Below are 15,232 nucleotides of genomic sequence, written 5' to 3'. Positions count from 1 at the left end.
ACAGAGTTGCCTAGCACTCCAGTGCACTCCCTCTCTGGGGTGCAAACCCAAAAGTGTCTCGTCTTGCGCTGCACAGAGACCTGTACAGTGTAAGCTCATTGAAATTTGCCCCCTCCCTCAATGTGGAGGGAGATCTGCAAATCCCGCCCCCCCCCCCCCCCACGTTATGAATTCCACAAACTGGATTTAAAACAAAAACAAGTTTATTAAGTACAAGAGGTAGATTTTAAGTGACTATAAGTGATAGCGAACAGATCAAAGCAGGTTACCTTAGTAAATAAACAAAAACTGCAAACTGAGCGTAACACACTAGATAGGTAGGGTATAAATTAGCAGATTCTCACCCTGAGTGATAAACAGACTGGCAGACTCTTAAGGCACAAGTTGCCTTGGCTTTCCTAGGTTTTCATACACAGACTAAAGATCTTTCTAGTCTGGAACCATCACTTTCCATAGTTCAGTCCTTGCCCTGCAGGTGTTTCCAGGTATGTTGTTGTGGGGAGAGTGAGGTTCCCCATAATGTCATTTTCCCCCTTTTATATCTTCTCCCCACTTGCTGGAAAGCTCTTTTGCTATGACCTGGGTCAGAGTGTTCCCGTTGTGTAGTGCTGTCTCTGAGAGGTTTCTGTTGTACACAGTTCCTGGGGTAATCCTTGTGCTTGTGTGCATTTCCTCAATAAGCCATTAACATTGTTTGGCCTTTTTACTGTTGTTCTTGAAAGGCTGCTTGTAGGTGTTTTCGGGACATGTTTCAGTAACACGTACGTAGCCAAAATTCATAACTTCACATATGATGTTAGCACCTACAATCCAGTAAGATATTACTGTCTAGCAGATCAAGACTCAGAATGACACCTCACAAGTCACACTTTCTATAAGACAAATCCTAGTTATATGACAGTGGTGAATATTGGGGTATCAGGGTCATAGGTGCTGGAACTAGGAGTGTGGGGGGTGCTACCACACCCTCTGGCTTGAAGTGGTTTCCATTATATACAGGGTTTACAGTTTGGTTCAATGGCTGTCAGCACCCCCACTGTACACATTACTCCAGCACCCCTGGGCAGGGTGTAAAAGATTGTCTTTTTGTTCTGTATTTGTAGCAGAATAGGATCCGGTCCATGGCCAGGGCTCTGGAGCGCTCCGCTAATACAAATAATAAAGAACAATAATAATAGTCTTGGAGCTTTAAGAAGAATTTCTGCTTTCTTTGTGCCAGGCTTACTGCCATCTGCTGCAACTGATAGCTGTATTTCATTAAACCGAAACCAATTTGTATTTCTAGTGAGCCAAAGTCCCCTTTCTTGAAACCAAGCACACACTTCCCTCCATCTTTTCTTCAGCTGTTTCACATTGGTACATGGATGGTGAGGCTATCTTTACTGACAGACAGTTTGAGGTAAATGACCCAATACTGAATCCATGGCCTTTTGGTAAGCCCTTGGAAGTCCCAGAGAAATTCTACAGTATGTGTAACCACCACAGGGCAGCTTTCTGAATTCAGGGGATAATGCCAAAAGTCTTTCTTAGCATCGAGTTTGGCAAAAACTTTTGAGACTATTAATCCACGCTAGGTACAGGGTGAGGCACTCTACTCACACCTTTATTTACTTCTCAGTAATTCTGTCAGCCAGCATCTTAGCCAGTCCTTGGTTCACAACTTGTGTCCTGGGTATGGGCCGGGCCATAGCTTTTGGACTACTGGTGTGACTTTGTCATCTGCTGTCACCTTGTGACAATATCCATGACTTTGCCCAAGACCTTTCAATTAGATTAGTACAGGAATACAATTTCTATGGCGTCATTCTCTGGAATTTGCTATTTGTTTCACCCATCTCCTCACTGGTGCCTGTGTAAATCAGAACTGCTTTGCAGGGCTTTGGTGCTCCCTTCTGTCACAATTACTGTTCTAAAAGACTCTCTGGCCCGCCCTGGTCTCTGTGAGCACACCCCTCAGGTCTGAGGCCATCACCTCTCTAGGGTGGAATCGCAAGTCTCTTGCTCTCAGACCAGGCCCTGGGGCTGCAGTGCCCTGTCACTAACTTTGATCACCTCACAGGTCTGACTCGGGTTCAGTACCTGCAGTTCCGTTCCCTCCGGGAGCAATGGCAGGGTACACACTGACCAGACGGCCTCCTTAAAGCCAAGTATCGTTTATTTAGATCCAAAGCATTTAAAAGAAAAGGTCTTAAAACGATAAGTAGACTGTGTGCATGTCTAGCTTACCAGGTGTCTATCCATCTTCTGGTAGGTCTAAGCTTCTTATAGACACCCCAACACTAGACCTGGTTGGGAATTTTACTACAAAATGTTTTTGTTGGAAAATGTCAATTCTTTAGGCCCTAAATTTCAAAGTTGGATTTTTGTTTTATATTCCAACCTATATGCTACTATAAATGCAAATGGGTATCTATCGGAAAAAAGCTTCCTTTTAGAGGCATTTGCCAGGGAAGCCAACTATCACCTCTTCTTTTTGACATAGTAATGGGGTCATTTGTTCAGTCAGTCAGAAATAATCCTAATATAAATGGAATTACAGTAGGAAACAGGGAACACAAATTAGGCTTATATGTGGACAACGTCGTGGCATTTGTTACGAATCCAGCTCACACACTACTAGAATTGCAAAAAGAAATCTTAAAATTTGGTGAAGAGTCAGAATTTAAAATAAACGCTACACATCAGAACTCCTGGATGTAGGTGTGAGCTCAGATCTACAGAAAGAAATAAAAGCTAAATATAAATGGGTACGACTTCAATAAGATGCCTGGGAATACACATTTCTAAAAGATGTTAAGATTTATGTAATATTAATTAAAGTCCTTTCGTTAAGAAAATCAAAACATCTGGAAATTGGTCAAAATATGAAATTTCATGTTAGTCAAAATTGTAACAGCTAAATGAATGTCTTGCACTGAATTAACTTCTTTTTCCAAACGCTTCCCATTTGAGTTCCAGAAAGCCTTATAGGTCAATGGCAATTTATGATAAATAAATTCATTTGGGAAAATAAGAAATCCAGAGTTAAGCAATCTACTTTACAAAGGTCATGGTAAAATGGAGGCTTGGCTTTACCAAACATCAAGCACTATTTCCAAGTTAGTCAGATCAGAAACCTGAGGCACTGGATAACACCAAACCCTAATAAGCACTGGGTAGAGATACAAGAAGTTTCTTGTTGTACAGTCAGACTCCACGTGACCCCATGGATAAAGAAAACCTGTAGGTCAAAATCAACATACAACAACTCTTTTTTTTTTTTTAAATGACAGCAACAGTAGAAACTTGGGATAATTTATTAGAAAGCAGAACTCGTATCCACCACATCCAATGTCCATAGTAGATAATATAGAATTTAATCCTGATAACAGCCTGGAAATTTTTGACATTTGGGAACTTACAGGTATATCAAAATTCAACCAACTGTTCAGAGACAATAGATCACTTGAAGAAATAAAGCAACTCTCAAAAGACCCCAAAATTGCAGTATATCAGTAACTACAACTGAGAGATTTTTCAGTCCATCCCCACAAAAAAGAAAACCTATGCAGAAAATTGACAGAATTTGAAAAAGTACTCCCTACATCCATGAAACATAAATGCTTACTTTCCACTACAAAATAATTTCTAACTTACGTGGTGGAAATACACTTCTACCCCGATATAACGCGACCCGATATAACATGAATTTGGATATAATGCGGTAAAGCAGCACTCTGGGGGGGTGGGGCTGCACACTCCGGTGGATCAAAAAAAGTTTGATATAATACAGTAAGATTTTTTGGCTCCCAAGGACAGCGTTATATCGGGGTAGAGGTGTAACTACATTTCATGAGAAGAAGGAAAGTTGAAGTAGACATAGGCACAAAAATTGAGGAATGGGAGAACATATGAAACGGGAGGATTTATCTATGGTAGATGTGCTCCAAAATTAAGACCTTTTGGAAAGCCATTGGAGGCTCCATAAGGGAGATAACAGGGTGTCAGCTGTCATATAACCCCCTTAGTATTTTGTATTCAATTGTCCTGAAAACTCTGTCTTCTAAAAGCCATAAAGAACTGATCATTCTTTTGTAGTTGCTGCTGGAATTACCATAGCAAGGTGATAAAGAGAAGTGATTCTCTTAAAACTATTGGCTGGTATAAAAAGGGTGTGGGAAATTCTGGTACTAGAAAAGCTAACTGGTTAAGTCAGTTCTGCAGGGGAGAAGACAAAAAGATAAGGACTAAGGATGGTGGAAGTTTTTGGAGTTTGCTGGAAGAGGGTCATCATTGGCCCTCAAACTGGGAGTTTGAGAACTTCTGTTTGAATACTGAGAAAGGGAGAAATCCCTTCAACAACAGTCACAATTAAACTTAGAATTAAGATATTAAAATAAGGAAAATAGATAGGAGGAAATAGGAACAAAGCTAAATATTGTGTAAAGGTTTTGATAGGACAACTAACAAACAGGTTACGCATCTAAATGTAAGAAAAAGAGACGTTTGGATCTAAACATGAGATAATGAAAGACTTTAACCAACGCGGTCAACTGAGAAGACAGAAGAGTAAGACAGAGAATAGAAAAGCAGCAGTCACAATATGTGATCAATACCATAAAGGAGGAGAAAGGGACTGATAGCAGGTCTCATCAGTACAGCTTCAGGGACTTCCCATAGGACAGTTTATAACTGTGTGTAGCTTATTGCTGTTTTAAGGTGTAAAGCAAGTTTAATATGATTTGTTATAAAAGAATGGATCTGTTAATAAATACAGTGTTTAAAAGGGAAAATGTCAGTCAATCAAAACAAACTCTTTTATGGGAATGGGGAGGGAGGGAGAGTGAGTGCCCAGAATAACAAGCGGCCTGGTTGTCAGGACGCTCCCCTGGGTTGGAGTCTCCCGCATTCCAGGTGAGTGCCCTGACTGCTAGGCTACTGGCTATTCTGAGCTCTTTCTCTCCTTCGAAAGAGAGAAATCTTGAAATCTCAAAAAGTTTCATGGGATGGGAAAACTGTTTCCCTCCCAGCTCTATCTAAGACCTTCTAGGCTCTCAGTGGCATAATCTGTTCTGCTAACTCACAAACTAGTTCCCTCTTGCTCTTTCAGGGAGTGTCTTTAAATGCTGCTCAGTCTTTTGATCACTGCTTTTATAGGAATCAAGTTACTTTTAAACTGTTTATAGCCTTTGATCTGTTAGCTCCCAGCACTGGCAAAACTAGGCTTGCAAATTGTTGGAGACAGGATGTAGGTTCCTTGAAGCTAATAACTTTGCCCTTTGTCTTTCAAGAGCAGGGGTGGATAAACTATGGCCCACGGGCCAGATCCGGCCCTCCAGCCATTTTAATCCGGCCCTCGAGCTCCCGCTGGGGAGAAATCTTTGGTGAGCTTAAACTCAAAAAGGAAGCTTACAAGAAGTGGAAACTTGGACAGCTGACTAGGGTGGAATATAAAAATATTGCTCGAGCATGAAGGGGTGTAATCAGGAAGGCCAAAGCACAATTGGAGTTGCAGCTAGCAAGGGATGTGACGGTAACAAGAAAGGTTTCTACAGCTATGTTAGCAACAAGAAGAAGGTCAGGGAAAGTGTGGGACCCTTACTGAATGGGGAGGCAACCTAATGAACGATGATGTGGAAAAAGCTGAAGTACTCAATGCTTTTTTTGCCTCAGTCTTCACAGACAAGTTCAGCTCCCAGACTGCTTCACTGGGCATCACAGTATGGGGAGAAGGTGAACAGCCTTCAGTGCTGAAAACAGGTTAAGGACTATTCAGAAAAAGCTGGACATGCACAAGTACATGAGGCCAGATGCAATGCATCCGAGGGTGCTGAGGGAGTTGGCTGATGTGATTGCAGAGCCATTGGTCATTATCTTTGAAAACTCGTGGCGATCGAGGAGGTCCCGGATGACTGGAAAAAGGCAAATATAGTGCCCATCTATAAAAAAGGGAAGAAGGAGAATCTGGGAACTACAGACCAGTCAGCCTCATTTCAGTCCCTGGAAAAATCATGGAGCTGGTCTTCAGGAATCCATTTTGAAGCACTTGGAGGAGAGGAAGATGATCAGGAACAGTCACCATGGATTCACCAAGGGCAAGTCATGCCTGACCAACCTGATTGCCTTCTATGATGAGATAACTGGCTCTGTGGATACCAGGAAAGCGGTGGACGTGCTATCTCTTGACTTTAGCAAAGCTTTTGATACGGTCTCCCACAATATTCTTGCCAGCAAGTTAAAAAAGTATAGATTGGATGAATGGACTATAAGGTTGATAGAAAGCTGGCTAGATCGTTGTGCTCAACGGATAGTGATCAACGGCTCCATGTCTAGTTGGCAGCTAGTATCAAGCGGAGTGCCCCAGGGGTTGGTCCAGGGGCCAGTTTTGTTCAACATCTTCATTAATGATCTGGATGATAGGATGGATTGCACCCTCAGCAAGTTTGTGGATGACACTAAGCTGAGAGGAGAGGTAGATATGCTGGAGGGTAGGGATAGGGTCCAGAGTGACCTGGACAAATTAGCGGATTGGGACAAAAAAGATCTGATAAGGTTCAACAAGGACAAGTACAGAGTCCTGGATTTAGGACGGAAGAATCCCATGTAGTGCTACAAGCTGGGTAAGGAGCAGTTCTGCAGAAAAGGACCTGGGGATTATAGTGGACGAGAAGCTGGATATGAGTCAGCAGTGCGCCCTTGTTGCCAAGAAGGCTAATGGCATATTGGGCTGCATTTGTAGGAGCATTGCCAGTAGATCGCGGGAAGTGATTATTCCCCTCTGTTCGGCACTAGTGATGCCAAATCTGGAGTATTGCGTCCAGTTTTGGCCCCCCCACTACAGAAAAAGGATGTGGACAAATTGGAGAGAGTCCAGCAGAGGGCAACGAAAATGATCAGGGGGCTGGGCCACATGACTTACGAGGAGAGGCTGAGGGAACTGAGCTTGTTTAGTCTACAGAAGAGAACAATGAGGAGGGATTTGATAGCAGCCTTCAACTACCTGAAGGGGGTTCCAAAGAGGATGGAGCTCGGCTGTTCTCAGTGGTGGCAGATGACAGAACAAGGAGCAATGGTCTCAAGTTGCAGTGGGGGAGGTTTAGGTTGGATATTAGGAAACACTATTTCACTAGGAGGGTGGTGAAGAACTGGAATGGGTTACCTAGGGAGGTGGTGGAATCTCCTTCCTTAGAGGTTTTTAAGGCCTGGCTTGCCAAAGCCCTGGCTGGGATGATTTAGTTGGGGATTGGTCCTGCTTTGAGCAGGGGGTTGGACTAGATACCTCCTGAGGTCCCTTCCAACCCTAATCGTCTATGATTCTATGTCAGATGATGTCTAGTCTTCAATCTGGGCAAGACCAAACAGTTCCCTGCTTTGCCTTGCCTGTTTGTATCATATGCAGATTGTATGAAGGGGCCAGTGGTCTCTTCACAGACTCTCTCCAAATGGGTAACATCCTGTATCAAGACCACATACAAAATAGCTTCGGGTACACCCCATCCGCGGTTGCGAGCTCATCTTACAAGAGCGCAAGCAGTGTCAATAGCATTCCTCAGTGATGTCTCAATAGTGGGCATTTGCAAGGCTGGTACCTGGTCATCCGTCCATCCATTTACGAACCATTACGTCATAACCGCATCTTCCAGGGCAGATGCACGTCTCAGCAGGGTGGTTCTGCAGTCCTTGCTTAGGTGGACCCCAAACCCCGCCTCCTGATGGGGCATCCTACTTGTCAGTCACTTAAGTGGAATACATGACTTCATCCGCTTGAAGAAGAAAAAGTTACTTACAGTAACTGTGGTTCTGAGATGTGATGCAAATCTGTATTCCATGACCCACCCTCCATCCCCTCTGCATCAGAGAATAGTCTGGGGGTTGGTGCAAAGAAACTGAGGGGGGTCAGGGCGCCACCACCTCATGTAGCCAGGGGAGGGGCTATGGCTACAAGGCATGAGTGCTGCCCCTCTGTGGGTACTGCTAGGCAAAATTCTCCAACTCTGATGCACTGGGCAAAGTGGAATACACGTCTGCATTGCATCTCAAAGAACCACAGTTACAGTAATTTTTTTTTTCACTCTGTGTCAATTCCCATTACCAGCTTGGGTCTATTTACAGCCTCACTTTTCCTTACTTCTGAGTTCATAAATTCATCTCTTCCGCCTCTGAGTCAGGCGTACAATCTCAGACAGCTTGCAAGCTCCTGTTCCCTTCTGAGGCTGCTTTAGTTCAGAATTTGTGTCCGGATTTTGCATTCGTGGCTTTCAGCAAACTCTAGCCCTGGGCCCCACTCCCTTACAAAGCTGACTGTAGCATTTCCCTTGCGTGTGTGCGGACAGTCCCCGACAATTGCAGACACTTACCATTTACATTGGCAAAATCCATATTTTGTGCCTCTGCTGAAGCATCATCTTTCTGACTGAAATGTCTGTGAGCTGTAAGGTGAGAGTGCCACAACTGCAGGCCTAAGTTCTGCCTGTACTGATAGTTGTGCTATTGGAACTGCCTTTTTTAGGATTAAACCCTCGTGTTGAAAGAATCTTTCATGCAATGTTTTGTGCACATGTAACCCACTAGTTAGTTACAGGTCCTGCTGTGTGTCTGGGCTACAGAGGGAGAGAGTCTGTAACAGCCCCAGTGAGGGGGCTCTCGCTCAAGCTGTAGCAGCTCATGCTTTTAGCTCTGGAGGTCTACACCCTTCTGCTAGTCATGTCTGATTCAGATGTACCAAAATCGCAAGATTTCGTTAGTTCCCTTAGCCTGTTTACATGAGTCATTGGATTGATTAGCCATCTGCATTCTCTCTGAATTTGCAACATTCAGATATTATAATGTTATGTAGAATAAAATATGCTTTTGCCTGTTCAGATGTACCTCTTTTGGATAGTAAATTAGATTACAATCTCTTGTATGGGGGTCCCATATTCCATGGTTTAGACCCTGTACAAAGCCCAGTTTTCAGGGCCACCTTTGGCTCTTTCTCCCAGGCACCGCTAATTCTGGATGGGAAAAACCACCCATAGCCTGTGTTCTCGTTAGTCAAATTCAGACAAACCTGAAGGTCTCCCCTGTTCTCTCTGCATAAATATTCTCATTGCTTGGCTCTGATTGACACCGTGTCACTTTATTTCTAGACTCTGTACCAGTTATCCTCAGAAGCTGCTAGTTCCTGTCTGGATCACTGACAAGGAGCTGGAGAATGTGGCTTCCTTCAGGTCTTGGAAAAGGATTCCTGTAGTTGTGTACAGGTAAAAAAGAATCTACAATAGCTGCCCTGTCGCTCATAGTCCATTGTACACAATATCATGACCCCAACCCATGGTGCTGGCTGAGGAATTAGAGAAGATGGATGTGATGTCCATGTTCCAGTGAGCTGTCATGGCAGCTCCCTGGGGAGGACAGCAAGCTGAACTCTGCACGTGCCTGGTTTAACTTGATATTACTGAAGCACTTATAGATCAGGCTGTGTGCGCCACCTTGCTCCTCATTGGTGCTGTTAGAGCTTGAAGGCAATTTGGGATCCCTATGGAAGCCTACACGGGTGAAGCACCAGTGCTACTGGCTCGTATAGCTGTTATAAGTCTTTTACGCAGAAGTACTGCATTTCTGGGGTGTGCAGCTACACTCTATACTTAGGGATACTATACAGAGGGTCAATGTGATGCTCCCTCCTTGAAAGTGTGGAGCTGGCCTGGACCCTGCTCCCCCCCAAATAGAAGTCAAACTACGCTTATGCCCAAGGGTCCTCTGGCCCAGCAGCCAAAGCCCAGAGCTCCGGCACCCTGCAGAGCTTCCTGCATTGAAGAAAGGCAGCACCATGCAGCTGAGCACAGCTATGCTACCTTGGTGCATGTGTTGTTTGAAAAATGGTATGTGACCCGGAGACTGTTCTAACCATACACACACACCAGAGGACAGAGTTAAGGTGGGGATATGACCTGAACTTTTGCCTTTTTTCACTGAGTGTTCAGCTGTGCAACCTTGCCATTGTTCTAACCATTTTTGTGTAGAGTTCTGTGCCTCTCCTTAGTACTTGGTAATTTACAGCCCATAGTTGTGAGACTCTGCGGGCTTGTATCAAGGTTTGAAAATGAGATGTTTGTTATGTATTTTCCCAGCCCTTAATGTTTCCTTATTGTGTGTAGCTGAGGATCACCTGACCAGGGTTTACACTGTATAAATGTTGACTGACCCCTATGCCTTTTTCCTGTAGCTTCCTGCACAGAGGCCTGGTCATGAAAGTGACATTCCTTGTGGTGATCTTACTGACCAAACATTTGGCCATGTCTACACTACCAATTTGTGTTGACAAAAGTGATGTTGACACCCAAAAGTCGACAAAATAAAAATCGCAATTTTGTGTTCACACTTGCTCCCTCTGTCGGCAGATCGTGTCCACAGTGGGGGCATCATCATCAACAGTGTGAGCAATGCACTGTGGGACAATCCCACTGTCCTTCTGTCGCTAGGTGTTGTGGGACGACGGAGTGGATCATGGCGCATCTTGGGACAGTGCTAAATGTTCCGTGTTGCATTGCTTTCTGTCCCAGCACTCCATGGGCTTCTGGCATTTTTTCAACGGCTGTTGTTTGCTGTGCACGCCGGCATCTTTGTGAGAAGGGATGGATCCCGCGCTGCTCTCCTATGCTCTGTTAACTGTCATGAGGACATCGCGGCTGGTAGTGCAGTTAATCGTGAAGTTCCTAACTGAAGACTCTTCACAGGCGCTCGACACTCTGCATGATATGGAGCAACATAAGAGTGCTTTTGGCATTCACAGAGCAGGTGCATAGGGTAGACCATTGCTTTTGGGATCAGGAAACAAGCACTGAATGGTGGGATTGTATCATCATGCAGGTGTGGGATGATGAGCAGTGGCTACAGAACTTTCGGATGCAGAAAGCCACCTTCCTGGAACTGTGCGCGGAGCTCGCCCCAGACCTGCAGCACAAGGACACTAGAATGAAAGCTGCCCTCTCGGTAGAGAAGTGTGTGGCGTTCGCTGTGTGGAAGCTGCCAACTCCAGACAGCTACCAGTTGGTTGTGAATCAATTTGGAGTGGGGAAGTTGACTGCGTTAATGCAAGTGTGCAGGGCAATAAATCGCATCCTGCTATGAAGGACCGTGACTCTGGGAAATGTGTGTGAAATAGTGGAAGGCTTTGCAGAAATGGGTTATCCTAACTGTGGAGGGGTGATAGATGGCACACACATTCCAATTTTGACACCAGACCACCTTGCAATGGAGTGCATCAGTAGGAAGGGGTACTTCTCCATGCTGTTGCAGATGCTTGTGGCTCATTGTGGGCATTTCACTGACATCACCGTGGGATGGTCTGGAAAGATGCATGATGCATGCATCTTCAGGAACACCGGCCTGTACAGAAAGCTGCAAGCGGGGAATTTCTTTCCTAACCTGAAGGTTACAGTGGGGGCTGTTGAAATGCCCCTAGTGATCCTGTGGGACTCTGCGTACCCCTTTATAGCCGTGGCTCATGAAACCCTACATGGTACACCTGGACAGCAGTGAGGAGCAATTCAACAGGCTCAGTAGGTACCAGATGACATTTGAATGTGCCTTTGGCAGATTAAAGGCACCCTGGTGATGCCTTTATGGCAGGTTGGACCTCACTGAGGATAATATTCCTATGGTCATAGTCGCATGCTATAAATTGCATAATCTCTGAAGCTAAGGGTGAAAGGTTTGCTCAGGGGCGGAGTGCTGAGGCAGACTGCTTGGCTGCTGATTTTGAGCAGGCAGATACCAGGGTTGTCGGAGGAGCCCACAGGGGGGCTATTTGAATCAGGAGGCTTTGAGGTAGCACTTTGACAATGACCACCAGTTACATATATCTCTGTCGGAGCTATTTCAATGTTGCATTACATGTAGTTTTCCTAAGGGCCAATGGTGACATTTGGGGCCTTAAATTCCTGTAATAAAGTGATTAAAATGCCTGTGCATGTATTGGCAGTGCCCGCAATCTCACCGTGTAGAAAAAAAAGATGATTTACCAGTATAAAAGTTTGCTTTTATTGCACAAGAAACAGCACACACAAACACACAGATGCTTGGCAGGAAAGAAGGAACCAGGGAAGGGCAGACTCTCACAGCTGTGTGTAGGTCCAGCTGTCATTGTGAAAGTTGTCTAAGGGGGTAGAGTGAAGGGGAAACGGAGAAGTCCCAAAAGGTGGAAAGGAATGTATGGGTGGAGGGGCATGGAGGTTTGGAGGGGCATGGAAAAGAGTTCTGAATGTGCTGCAGAGGAGGTTGAGCACTGATCTGCTCAGTCTGCAGCATCTGCGTTTGCTCCTCCATTACTTTAAGCATCTGTTCAGTAGCGTCCTTAACAAACTCCTGATTCTCTTTTCTGATCTGCCGTTCGGGCACTCCTTTCATTCCCTTTTTTCTGCTTTGGAGCCCTGCAGGAACTCCCAGAACATGTCGTCTTTGCTGCGTCTTGGACGCTTTCTTATCTAGTGGAGACACTCGGCCGGGGTATGTGGGGTGTTACTGAAGGCCATATCTGGTGAAGCACAGGGGACAATGCACAGAAGCGGGATTGTTAAATTCACACATGGCATTGAAACATTTCTGTTAAACACACCTTTTGCAACATTGCTATCACTTTCTTACTGACCCTAGCCAGGCACACATCTCCATGAACAGCCAAAGCATGGTTAGTGTTGGCAGGGGGATAGGGAGTGCTTCACATGGGGAAAAGAGCACACGCTGTTTGCAAGGGTCGTGGTGCAGCATACTAGGAACAAATTCTAAAATTCTCCTACACTTTTCCACAGGTGGGCGTAATTCTAGCAGATTATCTCACTGCTAAGGGTAAGCTGGGAAACAAGGGTACATCTACTCCATGCTTGTGGCTTCCACCCTGCTACCTATGCTGCTCGCCTGTGTGCTACTCTGGTCCCTGCACAAGTGATTGCCGAATGGCGCGGGAAAGTTTCCTACAATGGGGGAAGGAACAAAGCTGCTCTGTCACGGAATCTTTAGCAGAAGATTACCAAGTACCTCCAGGAAACTTTCCTGGACATCTCTCTGGAGGATTCCTGTGAGATCTCAGCATGCATCAACACCCTGTTCCACCATACTGCTTAGCTACACTGGGAAATGTCCAGCTCACAGAAACACAGCCAGCCACCCACGTTTCTATGCCCTGAACCCACCTCCACACTACACAAGCCACAGCCACTTACCAGGACTCTCATCTCCTGCTTCTTGCTCGCTGGAGAGCAACTGCTGAGACTGACTAGACACCTCTGGAGTGGAGAACAGTCCCTGGCTGCCTGTCCCACCGGGCAACCTTACCGGGAGCTGCACATCCTCATCTAACTCCAGCTCTGAGTTAGGTCCTCTTTCTGCTGCCTCCATTCCCTCCGAAGTATCCATGGGGTTCTTGCCGATGGGTCACCTCTGATGATAGCGTCTAGCTCCTTACAGAGCCAGCAGGTCTTGGGTGCAGCACTGGAGCGACCATTTGCCTCCCTCACCTTATGATACGCCTGCCTCAGCTCCTTTATCTTCGCTCTGCACTGCAGCATGTCCCGATCATAGCCCTTTTCGCACAAGCCTTGAGCTCAAGCACAGCTGGGACTGCACAGCCTCCTCTCCCCATATACTGAGCAGATCCAACAGCTCTGCAGTGGTCCAAGTGAGTGTTTGCTGCGATAACCCGCCATGGTCACCTGGGAAGATGCGATGAGATCTCTCCACACCGAGCAAACAGGGAATGGAATTTCAATATTTCCCAGGGCTTTTAAGGGGGAAGGGCAGATGGTTGCAGGGCAGTGGAGTTCAAACTGCTGACCAGAGCGGTCAGGATGGGCATTGTGGGACAACTCCTGGAGGCCAATTAAAGCGATGAATTTAAGCATGGTGTCTACACTTGCACTTTGTCGACAAAAATGTAGTGGAAAAAAGACGTAAATTTCTCATGAGTGTGGATGTATTTTGTTGCCAAAACTGGGCATTCTCCCCAACAAAAGTGGCCTCGCAGTGTGCACGCGCTCACTGTTTGGGTCAACAAATGGCAGTTTTGGTGACATAACTTGGTAATGTAGACAAGGCCTTTGAGTGAACCCCAGGGCCTTAGGCCATTTGGCTGCCAGGTTCTCACCCCATTATACCTATGAGCTATTTCCTGTCTTTCACCTTGCTGTATGCTTCTTGGGAGCTGTGCTTCTCTTTGCCGTCAGAGGCCGGAGTTGAAGTCAGGGCCATCATACTTCCTTTTGTAGGCATGATCTCGGTACACTTAATGTGTGAGTTGAGACATTGGCCCCGCACAATGAATCTGCTTTGAACAATGTTGGGTCCTCAGAGCAGGACGCTCGCCTCTGAGGGCGAGAACCGCATCTTTTGCTGGCACGCTGCCTGGTGTGTCTGCAATGGGATGCCAAGTGAAACTCTCCTCTTCCTCAGACACCAGCCCAATGGAGCTGCAATCGCACGCTGCAGCCAGCCGGAAATCAGCTGGTGGGGCTGGCGCAACGCTGATGACGAGTATCTTGTGACCTCCATCGCCAAGGCCTGTGCCTTGAACCCTGGAGCAAAGACAGCCAGTGGAACTCTCCACAACGGCCCCAGCGAAGGCACCGAGGCCAGCGACACAGACTTTGGTAAGACGGTCACTCCCTTCTGCTTGCTTCCCAAACTGGGCTGGGTAGGGCTCTCCAGAGTGGGGTCCCACCCCAGGGATGCATGCAGATGATGGGCAGCTGTTTCCTGGTGGCTGGGGGAGTTGGTGTTGTGGGGTGGGATTTAAAAATAACACCCAGATTAACTATTTAGGCCCTTTCAGGCCCTGACTGCACTATGCTGGGCAAGGCTTTAAACGTGTGTTTTGTCAGTGTCTGGCTGCACTGGCCTAGCACCAGCTGTGAAAGGCCAAGGCCCAGATGAGAGGAGTTGTCTGGATGTGGGGAAGTTCAGCCTGTCCTGTGTCTGCAGATTCCTCGCTGACGGCTTGTTCGGGCGTGGAGAATGCAGGAGCTCCTCAGAAGCTGCTGATCCTGGATGCCAGATCCTACACCGCAGCTGTTGCCAACAGGGCAAAGGGAGGGGGCTGTGAATGTGAAGGTATAAAACTGCACTCAGGCTGCTTAATAGCTGGTCTCATGGCATCTCGGTGCTTGGACTCTTTCTTGTTGGATCCCTTGGACGCCCAGTTTGGACTGGGGCTCTTTGTGTAGTGTGTCCAATACACAGATCTCCCTGGGGAGGGAGGAGTGGCAAGATTCGTGCTGCC

General features: G+C 46.3%; 1 protein-coding gene across 1 annotated transcript in view; it reads left to right on the top strand.

Annotated features, from left to right (window-relative positions):
- MTMR4 (myotubularin related protein 4) overlaps positions 1-15,232 on the top strand; it is a 65,248-nt gene that overhangs the window by 36,943 nt on the left and 13,073 nt on the right. The window contains exons 7-9 of the mRNA XM_039507650.1: positions 9,108-9,221; positions 14,407-14,603; positions 14,935-15,063. Of these exons, the coding sequence (XP_039363584.1) occupies positions 9,108-9,221; positions 14,407-14,603; positions 14,935-15,063 (440 nt within the window). The remainder of the gene's footprint in view (positions 1-9,107; positions 9,222-14,406; positions 14,604-14,934; positions 15,064-15,232) is intronic.

This window comes from Mauremys reevesii, linkage group 20 (genome assembly GCF_016161935.1).
Source record: "Mauremys reevesii isolate NIE-2019 linkage group 20, ASM1616193v1, whole genome shotgun sequence".
NCBI lineage: Eukaryota > Metazoa > Chordata > Testudines > Geoemydidae > Mauremys > Mauremys reevesii.
This window is presented reverse-complemented; position numbering and strand designations above follow the sequence as displayed.